Here is a 19,258-nt window from a genome sequence, read left to right as displayed (position 1 = left end):
AGGAGTAAAAAAAAATTATTTCTCTGCTGCAGCCACTCAGGAGCCTTTTGAGTTTGAACTTGCTGAACTTCTTTTTGTCTCAGAGAGAGAGAAAGAAAGCAGCATCTGATTTACTTGTGTTTACTTCCCACTGAACTGTAGGAATGTAGAAGTTGGTGTCTTATTGGTGTAATTGCTTGTGATTAACCCAAGAACCTCTGCAAAAACCCAACAGCTTGAATTGAGGCCAATGAAAATTATTTAGCCTCGAGGTCTTCATGGAAATCTGATTTCAAACAAAAAAGTAATCAAGGTTTGAAAGAGCACGAAGTTCATCCAGTGTTTGACACTAAGAATCTCAACAGGGTTGAAAAATTAAAGTTATAACAATTTTTTTTCCTTGTGACTGTATTTGATCATCCATGTTTAAACTCCTTAATGGAATTTGAATTTATATGCTGTGTATTTTCTACTTGCTTTAAAGGGATTTTGTTAAGTGTTGCTACTGACAAGGAAATTGCTCGGACTGCTACAATAATAATAATGTACTTGTCACACTGCTAAAGGAACAGGGGTTATTGAATTAAATTCTGGAAAATAATGCCTCAAAAATGACTTTATTACCAGCTTTCACGTATTTACCTTTTGTTTTCAATACGAAATTAAGTCCATTACAAAAGAAAAATTCCACAAAGCTTCCCTGTGCCTTAAAGGAACAGAATGTTAAATAGGGAAAATTATTTTGCTGGGTTGTGCTGCCACCACCTTGTTTTATTTGTGACCTCCATTAGTCTGACCTCGATTTACTCTGAAGAGAAGCTTTCATGCTGAGATCTTTCTTGAACTTCATTACCTTACAACATAAAAATGTTCCTCTTGTATTAAATTTTGGCCTTAAACACCCATTTTTCTGCTTGGAACTGTGTAAGAAAATGCTGTGGTCTCTGTTGATATTCCGTAGTGTTGTCTGGCTTCCACTTAATGTAAATTCACTGTTTGGGCTGTTTTTTATCAATATTGGAAAGAAAAAGGTACCTGTAGAGCATCATTATTTGTCTTCAGCATCCAGGATGGGAAGTGACAGAAATTACCCTGCAAAACTTTAGGATTCTAATTCAGATTATAATGAGGGCAGACTTCTCAAGGTTCTTGCTTGCATAAAAGGAAGACCTCAGAAACTTCCTTGCAAGAAGCTCGGTACATACTTAGGTTTTATGACCAGGGATCTCCACAGAAGAATTATTTCTGGTTGTGAAAACCAAGAATTTCTTTCAGCTTTGAGGGCGGCCTTTGATCATCTGCTCCTTGGTCCCTTTGTGTCTCAGGTCATCCTTAGTAAAAACAGAGATGGTAATTTTCCTCTTGCAGCATGGTTCAGAGATCAGAAATGAAATAAAATTGTGTGGCACCCAAAGAAGTGGATGGAGGCCAGGTTGTCTAAACTGTGTGTCCCAACTTGTGCCAGCTCCAGCCCATCCTGTTTACTTGGCAGAATTTGCCTCTCCTGTTTTTCCCCTCTTATTGTCCACATGGTTTTAAAAGATTTTTGTTTTTTATTCATGAGATAAACATAACTTTCCTTATGCTGTGTTTGCCATGGGCAGAAACTTTGAGTCAGGGAGAAAGAAAGGGAAGTCTCAAAGCTTGAAATAAGAGGATAAATACTCCTTTCTAATTCTAACCTGGATTTTCAAATTATCAACCACTTCACATGAAGTGTTTGATTTCAGGCTTCTTTCACATTCAAGAAATAATTATCATGTCTCCTTCTTCCTCTGCTGTCTCTCTCAGACACATAAATTAATTGTGATTCCCATAAACTTCTGGGTGTCTGTATTAGAACACAGGCAGAGATAAGAGAAAGTTGTGATTATATTTTTTTTTCACTTGAAAACTCTCACCAATTATTTCCCATATCTCACATCCTTCAGAGGGGGAAACGTTCTCTAAGTGAATGTTACATTCAAGGCAGACATTGAACTTGAAAGGCTGTTTAATTTTTTTGTTGATTGGTGTTTCTTGTTTAGTCTTTTGAATTATTAGATCTTTTACTCAAACGCTGGGAACAGGTTTTGTCCTCTTCTCCCATGCTGGTAACACTCTAAAACTGATAAAATCTGAATTTCAAAGAGTGCCATTCTTGAAGCCACCAGAGAAAACTCCAGTTAGGTTCTCCCCAGTGGCATGGGATCTTTTGGCCACTTCTTCAATCTCATGAATATTTGGTTTATTCTAAATTCTGCCAGTTTTCCCATTTTGTGACTTTTAGCTTCCTGGTCCTGTAATGTTTGAGGTCCTGACTTCAGGGCACACCTTCTTTAAGAAAATGCAAGCCCTGTGTTTATTGCTGATGGTACTTTGGAGAAAGTGGAGTAGTGGGTAAAAACATTACGGTGTAGATTTGTTTAAAAGGGTTAAGAAGTAAAAACTTCAGAAAGAAATGAAATGTGAATGCCTTTAGAAACTAAAAATTATATTTAAAACATAAAACAATTCTGTTGGAGAATATTGAAAGTTTTATTACAGATTTAAGGATGAGGTAGCTTCTCTTGTCCATTATTTGACAATGTGGTATTGTTCCCTGAAACATTTACCTGCTTTTTTGTCCAAGCAATTAAAAATATGTTCTGTGAAAGAACAGCTCTTTCTTTTAGAAGATCAGGGTGTGATAACAGATCTGTGCATAACCAGTTCCTGTTGTTGACCCTACCTTATTTGGTCTTCTCTTGATTTTCATCCATTGCTTTTAATGATAAAAACAGTTTTATTTTAATTATTTTTTGTAAATCAGACACCAGATTACATAATGATCTCCTAGAAGAAGAGATGTGCATTTCATCACTTAAATCCACCTGTATGACAGGAGCAGTGTCACAGAAGACAGAGACATAGCAAGCTTGCAACTGCTTAAGTGCCCATATCAGCAGGTTAGCCATCATTAGGAGCAACAAAAACTCATCCAGGCCCCCAAAAAGCAGCCCAGAGCTGTTAACACTTGACCTTGGTGAATTAGTCCTGAGTCCTTCTGACTTCAGAGGAGACCCACCCAGTGCGCCCAGTTTGTTCTGCAGCAATCTAAAGACGGAGTTGTTCTCCCTACAGCTCTGTTCACTGGGTGTGTTTATCTTCAGGGTCCTCTGAAATGCCCAAAATGAGGTTTCTCCTCAGAGAATGGTTCCAGGAAGCCCAGTGGTGACATCAATTGCATCTCCTCCTCGAGAGCTCTGTGGGTGCTGAGAAGTCTCAGTGCAGGGTGTGCAGTGGGTGCTCTTGTGGCCTCTCACTCTGCTGCTTGATTCCCAGAGAAAGGGGGGATCCAGCTGTACCTTCACACCTGGAATGTCTCCCCAGTGACAATACCAGCTCCCTCTTCAACTCACAGGATTTGTGGCCATCCAGGTTGTCTCTTTCCCATCTGTAGAAGAACTGAGGTACCCAAATGATGATTTTCTGAGGCAACTCACTGGAGCCTTGTTATTAATCAGTACAAAATTGTCTCTAAAGATGCTTTTGTTCTTTTAGGGACAAACCTGCCATGAATCTGTTTGCCCTCAAATTTTGGTGCTTGTCTCTCTCCTTTATTTCCTGGACTGCAGTTGCCTCCAGCCCTCAGAAGCTCACAGGACCAAGTGCCTCTCCTTGGCTCTCGCTGACATTCTGTGGCGTGCGGGGGGCCACGAGAAAGCCCTCGTGGCACTGTGAGTAGGACAAGCCCTTTTAGTCACTGCACACTGCTCTTACACCTTTATCTGTCCCAAATCTACATAATTCACAATATAAAAGCCTTGTAAGCTGCATTTATGCTCCCTAAAACAGCCTAAGGAGAAATGCAAAATGTGGTTTCTGCTGCCCCAGTAGCTGGGACAGAGTAGACAAAACACTTCGAAGTTGCTGTGGAGGATCCTGTGGATGTAATTGAATGTAGGAATCCTCCAAAATGTTTTCAGCAAGAGTTATTTTTTTCCAGATGCAGCATTCTGCTCCTGTGTTGCAGGATATTCCATTATGGCTGGAATTAAGTTCCTTTTGCTGTATTTGCCTGCTTAGTTTATGCAGTGCAAGTAGGCTGCTTGTTCACAAAACATCCAACTTCTAGATCCCTGGCTTTGGCTGCACTGGAACCTAAAGGATATTTTTAAGTGAGTTTGGTTTTGTGAGCATAATTAATGTCTTTTAAAGATTTAATATAGCTAAAAAGCAGCAGAGAGGCTTTGGGACACAGAAATCCTTAAACCTGAAATAGAAGCAGCATATTCAAAGACCTTTCAAATGATATTTCACATATTTTACATCTCAAAACTGCTTCCTCTGTGATATTTTACATATGTTCTGCTTGTTTGAATGTCATTGCTCTAAAAATATTTTTCAATAAAAACTGTCATTAACATCTTAAATTTATATTTATCCTCTTTCTGTGTGGAGAAACTTGTAATCCATGTTAGACTGAGCGAGCACAGCACAGATAAAGTGTTTGTTTCACTGATAGAGGTTTGATTTGCAATATGAACGTATTTACAAGAAATCTCTTTTTTAAAAATCATTAAAAATAATAATAATGCAAATCTTTGGCTCATCATTCAGCTCATATAACATGTTGATTCCTCTTTAATGCCATTTTCTTCCTTTTAACGTGAGTTTCATCCGAATATCCCCTTCAGGCCATCAGGAAGACAGCAGTTCACTCCCACAGGAAAATACAAGGCAGATGGAATCCTAGAAACTGTAAGGCTCTGTGTGACTCCTGTTCTCCAGATCCTCTTTCTTGCTTTCCCTGCTTTAGTTCAGTGAATCTGATTTCCATTGCTCTCCTAAGGTTTTAAAATCTGTTATGTTAAATTAGTTATGATCCAAAACCCAACAGGAAATAAAATCCCACAGCCTGCCTGGCTCTGACTTGTCCCAGTGGCTGTGGGAATTTGGGCTCTCCGAAATCCTTTTTTGTCCCATTTACCTTCCAAACCTAAAAACTCTGCCTGTTTTTAATGATACACAGTAAAAATGAACGTGCCCCCCTCCAATCGACCATGAGCATGAAAAGGCACTATTTTCTTCTTGTCTTAGACAGAATTTTTGCCTTTTTTTCCCTCTCCAGGAGCTCCAAATGGCAGAACACTTTCCAGTTATTCCTTGTTTCCATCTGAGGCTTTCAGATGGCTTTGCAAGCAGTGGTGCCATCAGCCAGGCTTTAGTGGTTGGAGGAAATGCTGTTGGCCTCCTAAAAGGGGAATGGACGTCTCAAAATCTGAAGATGGAAAAACAGGCAAAGAATATTGAAGTGAGGGCCTGGATCTGTGAGCTCTCCTGGAATTCATGTTAAATAGGAGTACTCAATTCTCTGAGTAGGATAAATGCCTCACCCTATAGATACAAACCCCTGAGCTTCTTGCCCATCCTGTGTCTTGTACACCTTCAGTATTCCTCTGTTCTAGGAATTGTTTCTCATTGCATAAACAATGCTTAAAATTGAGTCAAAAGGTCTGTTCAACAAGCTTTAAAACACCAAGAAGCAGCATTGAAAAATTCAGAATATACGGGGTGCTGAGATACAATTCAATGCCAAATGACCGCAGTAGGGGGTAGATTTCATTAGATCTTTATTTCCTTTTGTCAGGTCAGATCTTTCCAGGCAGTTTGAAAGTTTTGGCTACTTTGTTTCAGCTTTCAGGATATAAAAATGAGTTGCTGTTTTTTAAGTCCCCTTTTTTCCTTCTTGCATTTGTTCCCAGCTAATACTTCACAGTGCCACAAGATACGAGGATCTGGTCCTATTTCTACAGCAGAATATCCACCAGGTACTGTGCTTAATTATATATTAATTAAACAAATGATGGTTCAGACTTTCTGTGTCTGTTAGTCTCACCCAATGTGTTCTGAACAGTTTCAAACACTGTATGGACATGTCTTGCATTTTAACAAGCACAGCAACAAATTCAGTTTTAGCATAAATCACAGCAGTTCCTTCTGCCTTCAGTTCCATTTGCATTTCTGGAGGATTGGGCAAAAAAATATATACACAACAAACAAAATAGCACCAGAATCCTAGGCAAACAAACAAACAAACACCAAAGTAACACCTTTTCTTTTCCAGTTTGAAATTGGTCCCTATGGGTGCATCCTCCTGACTGTGTCTGTCATCTTATCAAGATCCATCAACCTGTGAGTGCCTCTCTAGCCTTGTTTCCTAAACTGCAGAGCAAAGTGAGCCGTGAAAAGTGAGAAAAAATCCATGGTGTGCTTAAATCTCTGGCCTTTTTAACCCATTGTGGTGTTTGCTCTGATAAATACGGGGGAGTGATGCAGATTTACTCAACTCATCTTGGCTTTTCTTGTTGTATACACACACTTGTGTGTGTGAACATGTATATATATCTATATATATCTATTTTAGTGTTCAGTCCACCACATCTGATATCAAATACTCCATCTAAACTTTAGGTATCTATCATATCTGAGGTACTTTTCTGTGCTCCCTACCTTGTCAGTTTAAGCAAGACTTATTTAGAGGGTTACTTATTTCACATTTGAGGCATCTTAGGTAGGGGGGAATAACTTGCCTGTGATGCCCCAGTCTCTCTGCCAATGATAGTGATAAGGAAAAGCTAGAAAAAAAATGGGTTAGGCACCTCAATTTTAGGTAGTTGTAAGTAATGTGTGGCAAATCTGGTCTCAGTTTATTGCTGTAATGAATATTCTGAACTCTAACCCATGGAAAGTCATCATAACCTCTTTAAAAACTTGGGGCTTGCCCAGGCACAGTGGCACTTAACTGTGCTTTTATACAGACTGAAGGTGTTGCTGTGATGCTGTGAGTGTCAGTGGGTTGGAATAGAAAGGCTTCCTTGGTTTAATCAAGCTCCACTCCTGTGAAAATCCCCAGGAGCAAGGGGAAGCTGCTCCCGGGCAGTTTGCAAGGACAGGTGACACAGAGAGAGCAGCTGCGCTTGAAAGCAGCACGAGTCTGGTTTGTGGAAGCTTTTATTTCTTACAGCTCTGCATTGTCTTGACAAGAAACAGCAACTTAGTCCAAATTTGAGATCCACAATCAGTTGCTCACCTGCTGGGATCCCAGAAAGTGTTTCCAGATTGAGTTCTTTTGGTTTTATTGTAATTTATTCCTTTCTATTGCTTGTAGTAACACTTCAGCCTTTGGCTTGGCTCTGCTTTTGTACTCTAACACAAATGATGTGATAATTCCAAGGCATATGCCATTTATTCTCATTTTTCTGAGCTGGTTACAACAGAGAGGTTCAGACTAGTAAAGGTATTTGTGCAAGTAATGATCTGTTTGGCATTTGGTAGGTCCATAATTGCTGCTGTCTGCCCTGCTTTGCTTGCTATAAAATGATAAATGTTCTTTAATAATAAAAGCAAGGATATATTCTCCCTCATCACCTCCCAGTTCCTAACAGATGGATTATGACAAGGCCAATCAATCATCTGTGTTTTTATTTGGGGGAGCAGTGTCTAAAGTGAACATGACAATTCCTTATGGTGCCTGTTTGCGATTTAAGCTATCTAAATATTGTTACAGATCTGATCCAGAATGTCAGAACAGTTTATGAAGTGCAGCTCGAGGAATTGTCATGATTTTCTCACAAAACTTCATTTTAAAGTACTGTTACTCCTCTAGCTTGTACTGTGTGAGACACTGAGCTGGTACCTATCTTTTGGTTACAAGAAACAGGATTTTTTCTGTCTTTAAACACAATGGTTTTAAAAAAGTGGTTTTAGACCTTGGCATAATTTTTTTTTTTAGAAGTGCAAACTGAATTTTGTTTATATAATCCCCAGCAATCGATTTAGCTGCCTATGTCACAGTGCTTCTCTTAGGATATTAAGAATATCAAGACAAGTGAGTCAGTGCTGATACCCTCAAGAAATATGTGCCATTCAGAGAGTGTTACCAGCATGGTAAGCAATTATTTACATAACTGGCATAGTTCTGGATGAGCAGCTGAAGGCAAATAAGAGCTGGTTTAGATAATGGAATTTTCAGCCAGTAAGGGATCTCCCTGGGATTGTTCTGTCCCAGTTTTTTGGTTTTTTTTTTATTTAACAGAAAATCAGATTTTTTTACAAAAAAAAACTCCATGGAAGTTTCAGTTGTCTGTATTTTTGTGTGAGGAAAAAAAATATTATTTAACTTTAATTAGGGAGTTGGCAGCACTTAGATTTTTCCTATTTTGAGTGTGATTATTTATCTTAATGATCTTTATTGCCCAGAGAGGTTGTGGGCTCCCCATCCCTGGAAGTGTCCAAGGCCAGGTTGGACGGGGCTTGCAGCAACCTGGGATAGTGGAAGGTGTCCCTGCACCTGGCAGGGGTGGGTCTGGATGAGCTTTCAGGTCCCTTCCAACCAAAACCATTCCAGGATTCTGTGATTTATTTACTTTCTATGGAAACATTTGCATCTAGGCCTTTTTATACTCAAAAAACCAGAAAGAAATCATGATTAATTTGACTTACTTTGGGTGTCTAGCTTAGAATGATATAAATCATCTCCAGAAGTGCTTGGTTATCTCCCCTCTAAAGTGAGAAAATCTAAATAACCTACTCCTGAAGAAATTTTACACTATAAATATCAAGTCATGAAATGAAATCTGTTTCATAGTGACAGGTCAATGAAAAATGGGAGATTAAATGTCAGTAATGCAGAGCATTATACGTGATGAGAACAGTCTCAACTATCCTCACCTAGCCATGGGCTTTAAATAGGCTGTTATAAAAAAAGGAGAGAAATTCTAGCACCACCACTAGAAATTCAATTATCTGAACACATCAGTTCAATTTTCTGTGATAGACAGAAGATAAATCATATGTTGGGAGTTGAGAACAGAATAAAAACACATTAATGGCTTTATATAAATATATGATCTTGCATATTTTATCTTGCATGTAGTCCTGTCTCCCCAGGCCAGTAAAGTCACATTAATACTGGAGAAAAGTGGAAGACAAAAATGAAGTTTCCCTTTAATTTGGACAGATTAAAAAAGTCCTTTTTCTTCCCCAATGAAGAGGAATAACTTGGAAGTAATAAAAATTCAGGCACCCATGATAAGGTTTTCCCTCAGAGTCCAAAAACTTGGGTGCTCTCAGGGAAACACTCGGACTTTGATGTTAAAACAAGCCACAGTTCTGGGGTTTTTCTTCCCACAGCATAAGTCACTTTCAATACTGGGAGATGAGGAGGCCAAAAGTATCAAGAGGTTCAAGCAAATTTAGAGCAATTCCTGGAAGGTGCAAGCTCCAGTATCCCTAAACCCCCTGGCCTCGATGTTATCTCCGTGTCCCCCATTTTGTTCTGCCTTGATGTTTGCTGCTGCTGCTGCTGCTGGTGCTTTTTTGGTCCAGCTCCATAATTTTTACATTGTTACAGATTTTCCCTCACAAATGGAAATTCCAGCTTTCAGCCAGCTCTGTTGGGCAGTTGTTCCAGAATCACTGGCAATCTTAAGTATTTTTATTTCGTGGGGATGCATGCCAGGAAATGCAGGAGTTTGCACTGCTTTGTAGATTTTGGGTAATGAGTTTTTCATGCTCCGAGTGGTAATGATCATCACTGCCTGAACTGATAACAAATGACCAGAGAGGAGTGAGAATTCCTGAGGAAGTTGCTGAGAACGCGTTGTTGCTTCTGGTACAGGAAGGAATGCTGGGCCCTAACAATTGTAACCTCTTTTTTTAAATTTTTTTTTTCTTTCTTAACTAGCCAGTGAAAAATTAAAAAAATAATTATATTATAGCAGCTCAGGGGAGTAATTTTTCTGAGTGTGCAAGATGTGTACTGGAACCTTCACACTGATGAGAGCTACAGGATATTTTCCATGCATGTGGGAGAGAGAATGAGCTCAAAGCTGGGCTGCAAGCCCCCACTGAGCCTCACCACTGAGTGTAGGAAAGTTGTGAATATTCAGGAGTGATTTTAATGACAGCTTGAGTGATGCCCACAGTCTGACTGAATTTCCAGCCTGCAGTGGAACTGCAGCACAGCTTTCCCTGCTGGATGCTGCCTCATCCTCTCCCAGCCCTTGGCACCTTCCTCGCTGTGCTTGCTCATGCAAAGCCATTCCTGGAGTGGGATGTGGTGCCTTTGGATCCTCTCACTGGATCCTCAGCTTTCCTTAAATTCCAGCTCCTCAGCAACCATCTGTTTGCACATTTTTCCTAATCACTGCAATAACCTTACAGCATAAAAGCATCACTACTAGATTGCTACACTGGAGCAAAGAAAACGTGGAACGAGAAAATTCCTTGGGTCGAATCCCTCTGTGGAAAAGCAGTGTATTGCCATTTTCAGGCTACCTGGAGCCAGTGCACAGAGCCTGATCTGAAACACAGGCTCATTGTGTTGCTCACACCTCAAAATGCCCCTGTGTGCATAACTTCTGTCGACTTGGGGGTACTTTTATCAGTTACTGATATCAGGTCACGTGTCACTCTCTGGTCAGGATTGGTCACTGGCTGTCTTTTCCATGTTTTCTCTGAAGTGTTTCTATGAGAATAAGTAAAACAATGGCTTTAGCTGTGGGAAAAATAAAAAAGAACACTGATTCTGCAAGTCAAGAGGAGGCTGTGTACTTCATTAAGGTTGGCTGCTCATAAAACCTTGGAAAATACACGTCAACATCTTCCTTGTCGTGCTCCCACAACTCTATTAACTACACTCCTGTAGTCCTTACTGCTCCAGAAAAGGGTGTTCAGACCTGTTCCAAAATTATCTGTGCTGTTGCCATTTTGGTGTTGGGGAATTTTGTTTGTTTGGAGTTGGTTGTTTTGTGTGTTTATTTAGTTTATTTATTTCACAAGGCAGTTGTTATTAAATTGAATAAATCACATTTTGACTCCTTATCAGTCTAGGATTTCTTACACCTGGTAGCTCTGTCCTTGATTATTACCAATTCACCTCATTCTCCAAAATCTGTTAATGAACAATTTTTCACTCAAGGGAATCAAATGATTAAAGTGATGTTGTTCTGTGCACTTGAGCACTTACTCTTCCTTCCTGTGGTACTATTCTACCTAATTGGGGAAGTTAAATCTCCTTAATCTGCCATCCTAATCCATCCTTGACATAAACACACAGAAGCACCAAATCATGTTAAATGCTGCCCATTATTATGCCCTTTACCATGGTCAAATGTATCTTTTTATCATCTTGGGTTTACTTCTGTAATCATTTGTCCGGTTGCAGACAGTATTCCAAGAATCTTCCTCTTTTGATCCATTGGCAAACCATTTTTACTATTTTTAAAAGATTTTGAACAGTTCTGTCTGCCTTTACTCAGCGAGAGAAGTTTTTATTGAGATGTGTAACAGGCAGTGATCATCACTGCAGTAATCCCTATCAAACCATTTTTTCCTGTAGTATTTCCTATATCCCTTCTGTATCATTTACTGTAAATAACCCCAATTCTGACACATTACCTGACCTTAAATGTCTTCCAGTCATGCAGGACATTGAAAAGGAAAGTGATGCTCTGCTGGCTGATGGGCTGTGGGTGGAACAAAGGATCCCCCACCCTCAGTCCGCTTTCCTTTGCTGACACCTTTTCCTGTCCCAGAGCCAATCTCTAATTTGGAGTTCCCCTGAAATGCACCTTCTCTCCTCACGCTGTTTGGCTGCTAAGAAAGGCTTTCTGTGAAGTGTCCATTTGGCTGGGCCAGGGGTAAAATTCCAATTCCAACTTCGTGTGAAAGATCCAATCACATGGGGCACTCTCAGCTCTTGATGGAAGTACATTTTTCCGTGAGCCAGTTTTCTGGGAAAACCTCTCCAGAGGTAGTTTCCTCTCCACTTGAGAGTGCCTGGGAGACCAATAGCTGGGGAAGTTGTGTCTGTGAGCAGTTTTCACTCAGGGCTTGCAGTTATGTAATAGAAATAGATGTCATTGTGTTTTTTACAGCTTTTGGTCCTTGAAAAAGACAGGGAAGCTGCTGGTTTTGAGGGGAAACTGCTGTCAATTATGTTACAGTGCTAAAAAACAAGGAGCTGGACACAAGTGAAAAAAAAAATACTTGAGGATCTCAGAGCTCTCCAAGAGCTATTTGGGATTTTGCGACATGAAGGGAGCAGGTTAGATTTCAGGAACAGTGGGAGGAGCAAATAGGAAAGACTTTGTGGGATCCAGACCTTGGTAGGGAAGAATTGAGCCCTCTTTTGTTGGGGTGAGTGAACTTCTGTGCCTCCTGCTCGATGGGCTGCATGCAATTCCTGATTTTCAGGATCTTCCCTGCTTTTGAAGTTCTGTTGTGGGAATTGGACAGAGGCCCTTGTAGCCAGAGTGTTCACTGGGCAGGAGTTGCTTGCAACATTAATGAATTAATAAATGCAGAGCCTTGATGAAGCACAGCTTGCAGCTGCTAAAAGGTAATAAAGAGGGGAGTTTGCTTGAGTTTAATGTTTTTCCTTCAAAGAAAGGCAAGAATACAGGGGCAATCAGTGGCACAGCCCTGGCAATATTTGTGGGAGGATGTGAGACCACGATTTGAAGCTCTGAGATTGATGTGCTTTCCAAAGGGGATAGGTGGTGGAACATACTGGTGTGTGAAATGTCACCTTCTAATGCTTGAGAGAGAGAGGACCCAGGGACACAAGGTGGTGGGAAAAGGGGGTTTTGAAGACAAGATACAGGAAAGGAGAGTAGGGTCTCACTAAAGGGAAATGTGTAGGATTTGCCAAATAAAATGTGAATATAAGGAAGCTATTTAACATTGTAGTTTAGGAGTGTGACCCAGGTGGAAACGTGACCACAGAGGCAAAGAAGAGGAAAGGTTGAATTAGGTTTGAGGATGTTTGCTACACTGGAGGACAAGGAGCAAAGGTTAGTGGTAGAGAAAGGTGAAAAAATGAGGCTCCACTCAGAAAAAAAGGGAAGAATCAAGAAGACAAAGAGGTTGTTATGCTGGTTCTGTTTGTTACCTTGATAGGTAAGGGATTGGGAATTGGGAAACAATGCCAAAAATAAGAAAGGGGGGAAAACGTGGAGTTTGCACTGATAATTGAGACATGTGACTCTTGTCCCCCTGGTAAGGAAATTCAGGAAGCTGTCACCAGCTGTGTTCACAGAAGTGGACTAGAGACTGAGTGACAGCAAATTTTGGTGTGGATGTGCAGCAGAAAGATCACCTGTGGGAATAAATCCAGATTGCTGCCCTGAGACATCCAGCTCCTTGTGGAACAGGTCAGGATAAATCATAAAGCTGAGGAACAATACTGCAGAGAAGGAAGATGATTAGCTCGTTCCCTGGGGAGTTTTCTGACTTCTTAAAATAGTGCAGAGGAATGAAAAAGTGTGGTGAGCAACAACCTTCTCTGTCATTAGTGGTCTGAGTGCTGGTGTTGGAAAATGGAGAAAAAATGTGGTTCAGGCGAGGTCAGACCTGAGGAAATGAAACAACAAGTGATTTCCTTATCATATTAATACAAAGATATCAGGGAAATATGTGAGGTGTGTGTGTGTAGAGTGGAGGTGGCTGATACCAGGAATAATGTAAAGAATGCTCCAAGTCTAAATTAGTGTTCTGCCTTTTAGGAAGGAGAGGAACACGGTGCAGAGTCAGCATGGCTAATTGGGATTCATGCATAATAACTGAATTAAGTTTGTGGGAGGTAGAATTTTACCTGAAAAAGTGATGGCTACACAACAAGAAGAGAAAAAGAAACCAGGTAGCTTTGTACCTACACCTCATTCCTAAGTTTATTCAGCGCTTTCAAGCTCTCTCTTGCTTCCAGACTTTATGAATGGACCTGATCCTAAAAGCTTACTTTTGTCATGCCTTATTTAAATATAGAGTAACTTGACTTGCAATTATAGGACTGAATGGGGAACTGTTAGTTAAACTCAAAAAAAAAAAAAAACTAATAAAATTAGTTAATGGAGACCTAATAAGAGATTTTTATTTGGTATTTCAAGTGAAAAATCGTTTGCTGATGTGAAAATAACACATCTTTTAAGAACTGTAAAGGTGCTAAAAGAGAGAGACTCAGAAAAGAGTTGTTAGCACGGGGAAGGTGACTGATGGAGTTTGTCAATGATCAGTCTGGGATTAAAAATGTTTTATTCCTTACAATAATGCTGGAAAAAGGGAGTGGTGTGCTAATGAAGTGACCTGGTGACTGAAAAGCTGAAAGGCCCTGTCAATACAGAGAACAAATCTGCTGTAAAAAAGAGATGGCTCAGCCTCATGATGAGGGCAATAAAAAAGAATTTATTTTCACTACAGAAACTGCAAGGTCTTGTAAACAGAGGTTGCTCACTACTGTACTGGGGGGTTCATCAGCTGTAAATGGCAGGATGAGGAGCTGAAGAGCAGCAGAGCACACAATGACTCTGAGCCAGCACTAAAAAATACCCTTGGATCTGCTCTTGGGGTGTATCAACATAAATAGTTTTAGGAGGTGAAGAAATGTTAATGGATTGTGCAAGGCACTGATGTGTCCTCAGAGAAACACCATGTCAGGCTGGGTTCACTCATTAAAGCCAGGAGAAGTGTAGGAAAAGCACAGACCAGGGGAAGGAGAAATCTGTTTTGTCAAAGAGGAATTCTAAAAGAACAAAAGGTTTTTATATTTTCTAGCCTTAAAAAAAGCAAATTTTGAGGCGGGACATAACTATTTTCTCAAAAATGGCATGGTAGTGGCTGTAAATAAACAGGAAACACAGGGAAAAGTTATTTAATTTAAAGATGGGTGTTAGTACAGAGTGAAAGTGCATCAGTGGACGGCCTGTTGAGTCAATAAAGCTCATCAAAGCATGACCAGATTTCAGGTTCCTGAGCTACCACTGAGAAAATATGGAAAGCTGAGAAAGCAGCTAAGAAGTGTGGATTTCTGTGCAAGAGAGTAACTGGGATGGCTGGGTTTTACCTGCCAGATGCAGAGAACACCATCTTCCCTTCTCCCTCCCCACAATTCTGCTTTATCCCAGTGTGGGATATGGCTGCAGTCCACACCAGGGCTGATGTAAACATGGAATATTGTGAGATCTGTGGGTTTAACTGTCCCTTGGTTCCATTAGACTGCCCCTATAGGATCGAGGAAAGGTTCTTCAAGCATGCTATCCTGTGTTTGATAAGGGGAAGATAGGAAACTCTCTAAGAAGCACAGTGAAGAATCCTTCTGCTGGAATATTCTCCATGTTTCCAGCAGTAATTCCAAGTTGGCAGTTGTGTCCAGGTCACTGAGTTCCTTAGGCCTTGATGAAACCTGTCCTCCATGAATTTTTCTAAGCCCTTTAATCCTTTTGGCCTCCACAACCTCCTGTGGCAATGAGCTCCCTGCTGCATTAATGTGTTTTGTGAAAGAGTTTTTCCTTTTTTTTGCCTTGAATTGCCCAGTAAGTCTAAGGATTGCTGTGGAATTCATGTTATGAAAAGTAGTGAGGAAATGTTCCTTAATCATCTCTTTACCATTTGAAGATCTCTTGCAGTCCATCAGTTGTGTCCTGCTGTAGTGAAACAGTCCTGGTCTCTGTAGCCTCTTCCCACAGGAAAGCTGCTCCATTTCTCAGCTATGGTTTCCTCTCACCATTAGAAATCCCTCTGATCCTGCAATATCTAAATGCTCAAATTCTGTTGAGCTAAAATTTGTATCAAATTAACTAAATGTAATCGAGTCTTCATGCATTGCTTTTAATGGGGTTTGTCCAATCAAAGAGTCTTTCTCGAAGGGGTTTTTTTTTATTTCTATATCAATCTTATTTCTCGCTTCTCAGCTTTTAATCTAAAAAAAAACCCCAAATAGACTCTGTCTGTCTGCAGTACCAGAATATTTGTGATTTATCCCTCTGGTGCTTGGTATTTAGCAGGGGCCATGGCAGGCTCCTTTGACTGTGTGTTCATCAGATGGAGATAAGGAATTTTCCTGTAGTTTCCTCCTCTGCTCTGCAGATTACCTGAGCAAGGTCACCTAATTTGCCTTCAGGATGTACCAGTTTCTCTCCATGTACACAAATTTAAAGAATTCCAGAGTTATTGCCTGTTCATGTGTCCATCTTTAGATATAAAAATTAGTGATATGAATCCTGCCCAGAAGTGATTGATCATCTTTCCAATCCTGTTTTTTCCCTTTCCTTTAGCGAATCAGAGCATTTCAGAAATTAAATCTTTTTATTTTAGGGGAATAAAGTATGTTGATTAAAAGTCTGCAGAGGTGTGGAAGAAGAAGTGTGATTCTACTACAAAATGTAGCAGTAACAAATAGATTGTCAGATTTTGTCCTAATTTCATCAGGCTACTCTCGTTACATTCAGAGTATTCAGCTGTTTGCAGAAGGGTCAGTATGGTGAGGTAGATACAGGTTCAATATCTTTGCTTGATTTCTTGCCCTCAGTAAGAAAGGCTTTTTCTTAAAAAAAAATAAAATAGTGGGTTGAATATGCCAATAGATGAATTATTTTTCCCATCAGATCTATCCCTGTGAAATATAAATTCTTCCTATAGTACATCAGCACCCTGGGGCAGCAGAGCTGATGAATTAACTGGCATGAGCACCCCAGTACATTTTAAGAACTCTGTGAAATTAGCAGATATGTGGCAAAAGTGATAAATAAAGAATGAATCCACTTCCTTGCTTTCACTGTCTGAATCCCAAACTATTTACTTTTTTTTTTTTTGAGAGGCTCTTCCCTTCTTTGAACATTCATTTGAAACCTTTGCCATGAGCCAATATTAAAAAAAAAAGAAATATTCTGGAACATTTAGACAATAAGGCAGTCACCCATGCTGACATTTTCCACATCCCCATTGTAATTATTTGAAATCCTTATGCCTGAAGATGAGTTTTTTCTCCCTCCCAGCCCCAAATCTATTTTGGGAGGAGACTTGTAATTGTGTGTTTGTTAATGTGACTGTCTGTTGCCATGAACAAAGTGAGGTCACCAATTTTCTGAGGCAGCTTTGTGTCAGAGTTAAGGACTGTAAACCAGCCAGCACTTACTCAAATGCACTATTTTTTCTTTTATATTATTTTATTTTGTTCTGTTATCAAGGCAAACGGTATCTATGGCATGAACTAACTCACATTGTGATAGTCTGGGATTATTCCTGCTATTACAGTTTGTGTGGGACTTTTGTATTCAGTATTTAATTTTTCTCCATTTAAGACTTGTCGAGAATTTTCCTGGAAATAAACTGAGAATAAATGTATGTGAAGCATTTTAAAAATGTCTTATTTACTGAACTCAGTTTTTACTAAGGAAAAGTTCATCTGATTGCAGATTATGCTATATTGGAGATTGCAGTGTTCAAAATATTTCTATTTTGGGCTTGTATTTATGCATTTCTAAAACTTTATAGAGTCTGTACGGATCACTGAAGTTTATTTCATCAATGCACCATCAGTGCTAAGGTTTATAATGACTTTACAGTTTCTGTCTAATGGTGGCTTTGTCCATCTGTCTTCAACCCTTAGATTATTTTTTTTTTTGTTATATCCCAGAGTGGATTGATCTCTAGGCAGATTTCTAACAACTGGAAGTCAGCAAATTGTGTCAGTATGGCTGTGACAATTCAAAGCAGTCAAAGGCTTGGCTCAGAACATCTCTCCACATTCAGTACTTAACATCCTTTATAAACACATTTTTTATAACTTGAAACAAAGAGTTACAAATAGGCTGAAGATAAACACAGATTCACCAACAGGAGCATGGAGAGAAAATGAATTTATAATATATAAAGATATTTTTTGGAAGGACTTTCAGGCATCCCTGCCCTAAACCCAGCAGCATTAAAAAGCATGAAAATGTAGGTATAATTCATGCCAGCTGTATTTTGGTGATTTCTGTCACGAGGACATTTCTCCAGTTGCTATATATTAATTCTTTTCTCTGAAGCCACTTGACACATCTTTTGGTTTCACCACATAATGATGTTCATTTTGTGTGATAATAATGTTAGAAAAAATGTTCACTTGTATGAGGAATGAAAGGACAGTTAAACCCCAGGATAAAGGCCCACAATCACCCTTTTTTTGGGGAAAAAAAGGCTTTAATAGAAATATTTTTTAAAAGAACAGCAGAAAGTGAATAAAGCATATGGAGCTGAGTTTTGCCATGTAAGTTCTGTGAGCATATTAAAACATCCCCATTTTGCAAATATATTAGAATCCAAACTCTCTCTTCCCTGGTTTCATACAGGCATCAACCACATCACACACATTACAACTAAAACCAAAAATCAAGCTGAGAGATTTTACAAGAGATCTGAAATTTAGCGAAGTCTTGTTGTCAACTTTTTGATTTGTATCAGCACAGGGAATGATTTCTGCTGAAAAATGCACATGAAGCATATGCTTGATTTAAAATCCTTATTCAGGAGATTTAAAAAATCAATATCTTGCTTTCTGCCTGAATAATTTTTCTCAAACAGACTTTATAATATTACCAGGAGAGGCAAACCCCACTGTTCTGCTCTAGCAGCCAACATGCTCCTACCCCACTCTCCAGCTGGGATAATGAACTGGAAAATAGTGATAATACAACACAAGAAAGGAATATTTACCATTAACACTGTTGCTTTTTAGTGTCTGTGTACTGATCTGTGATTCTGTTAAAACTCCACATGGAGCGTTGGGCTGTAAATTAAAAAGAAGGGATTCATGGAATCAGGCCTTAAATCGTTGTCTGATGATCACTGGGATACTTAAAAGACTCCTGGCTTAAAATGAGGGTCTTTTTTCTGTTCTAAAGTGATTTAAAAATTATAAATGGAAAATTCCATGCTGGGGCAGTCATATTAGTGATAATGATTTATTGATTATGTCTGCGTTGACATCTCATAGCCAGGACAGCAGAACAAACAAACCCTTTGGATTTGCTTATCACCAATAAATTGTCTCCAACACCCCAGCAGAAAACCAACCTCAGAATTATCACCATCTGGTATTTTTACAATGCATGAAGTGCACTTGCACCTGAAACACAACAAACACACCTGCAGAGAAGCTGGGGAGCCTTGGGCAGGCAGGAATAAGAGCCCCAAACGCGTTCAGCAGAGGCGTCAATCCCGTGGCCACGCTCCTGATGTCGCTTTCCTCGTCAGCAGGGCTGATTGCAAAGGCAGATGTTGTCCTCCTTCTGGAGGAGCTGGGATCCACCTCCACACTCCCATATTGTTTGTGCCTACAGATGGAATTAGAGCTTCCTGCCATTGTGTGTGGCGTATGTCCCCTCGTCCCCGACTGACGCATGTTGGACATTCTGCCCGCGGCTCTGGTGAGATGAAACCGTTGCTAAAACTGAAAAATGGCCAAAATCCAAAGATTTTTATCATCCCATCCATG

At 39.7% G+C, this 19,258-nt stretch overlaps 1 protein-coding gene across 5 annotated transcripts in view; it reads left to right on the top strand.

The window, feature by feature from the left end:
- The window catches only part of FAM188B (family with sequence similarity 188 member B), a 65,375-nt gene that overhangs the window by 22,920 nt on the left and 23,197 nt on the right, over nt 1-19,258 (top strand). For 3 of the 5 annotated variants that reach the window (XM_017746726.1, XM_008643113.2, XM_017746725.1), the window contains exons 10-13: nt 3,576-3,677; nt 4,638-4,701; nt 5,706-5,771; nt 6,068-6,135. The exons of the other annotated variants lie outside the window; for them this stretch is intronic. In XM_017746726.1, the coding sequence (XP_017602215.1) occupies nt 3,576-3,677; nt 4,638-4,701; nt 5,706-5,771; nt 6,068-6,135 (300 nt within the window). The remainder of the gene's footprint in view (nt 1-3,575; nt 3,678-4,637; nt 4,702-5,705; nt 5,772-6,067; nt 6,136-19,258) is intronic. 5 annotated transcript variants of the gene reach the window in all.

The sequence above is a fragment of the Corvus brachyrhynchos genome, unplaced genomic scaffold (genome assembly GCF_000691975.1).
Source record: "Corvus brachyrhynchos isolate BGI_N302 unplaced genomic scaffold, ASM69197v1 scaffold18, whole genome shotgun sequence".
Taxonomy (NCBI): Eukaryota; Metazoa; Chordata; class Aves; order Passeriformes; family Corvidae; genus Corvus; species Corvus brachyrhynchos.
Note: the sequence above shows the minus strand (reverse complement) of the source record. Positions and strands in the feature narration are given on the sequence as shown.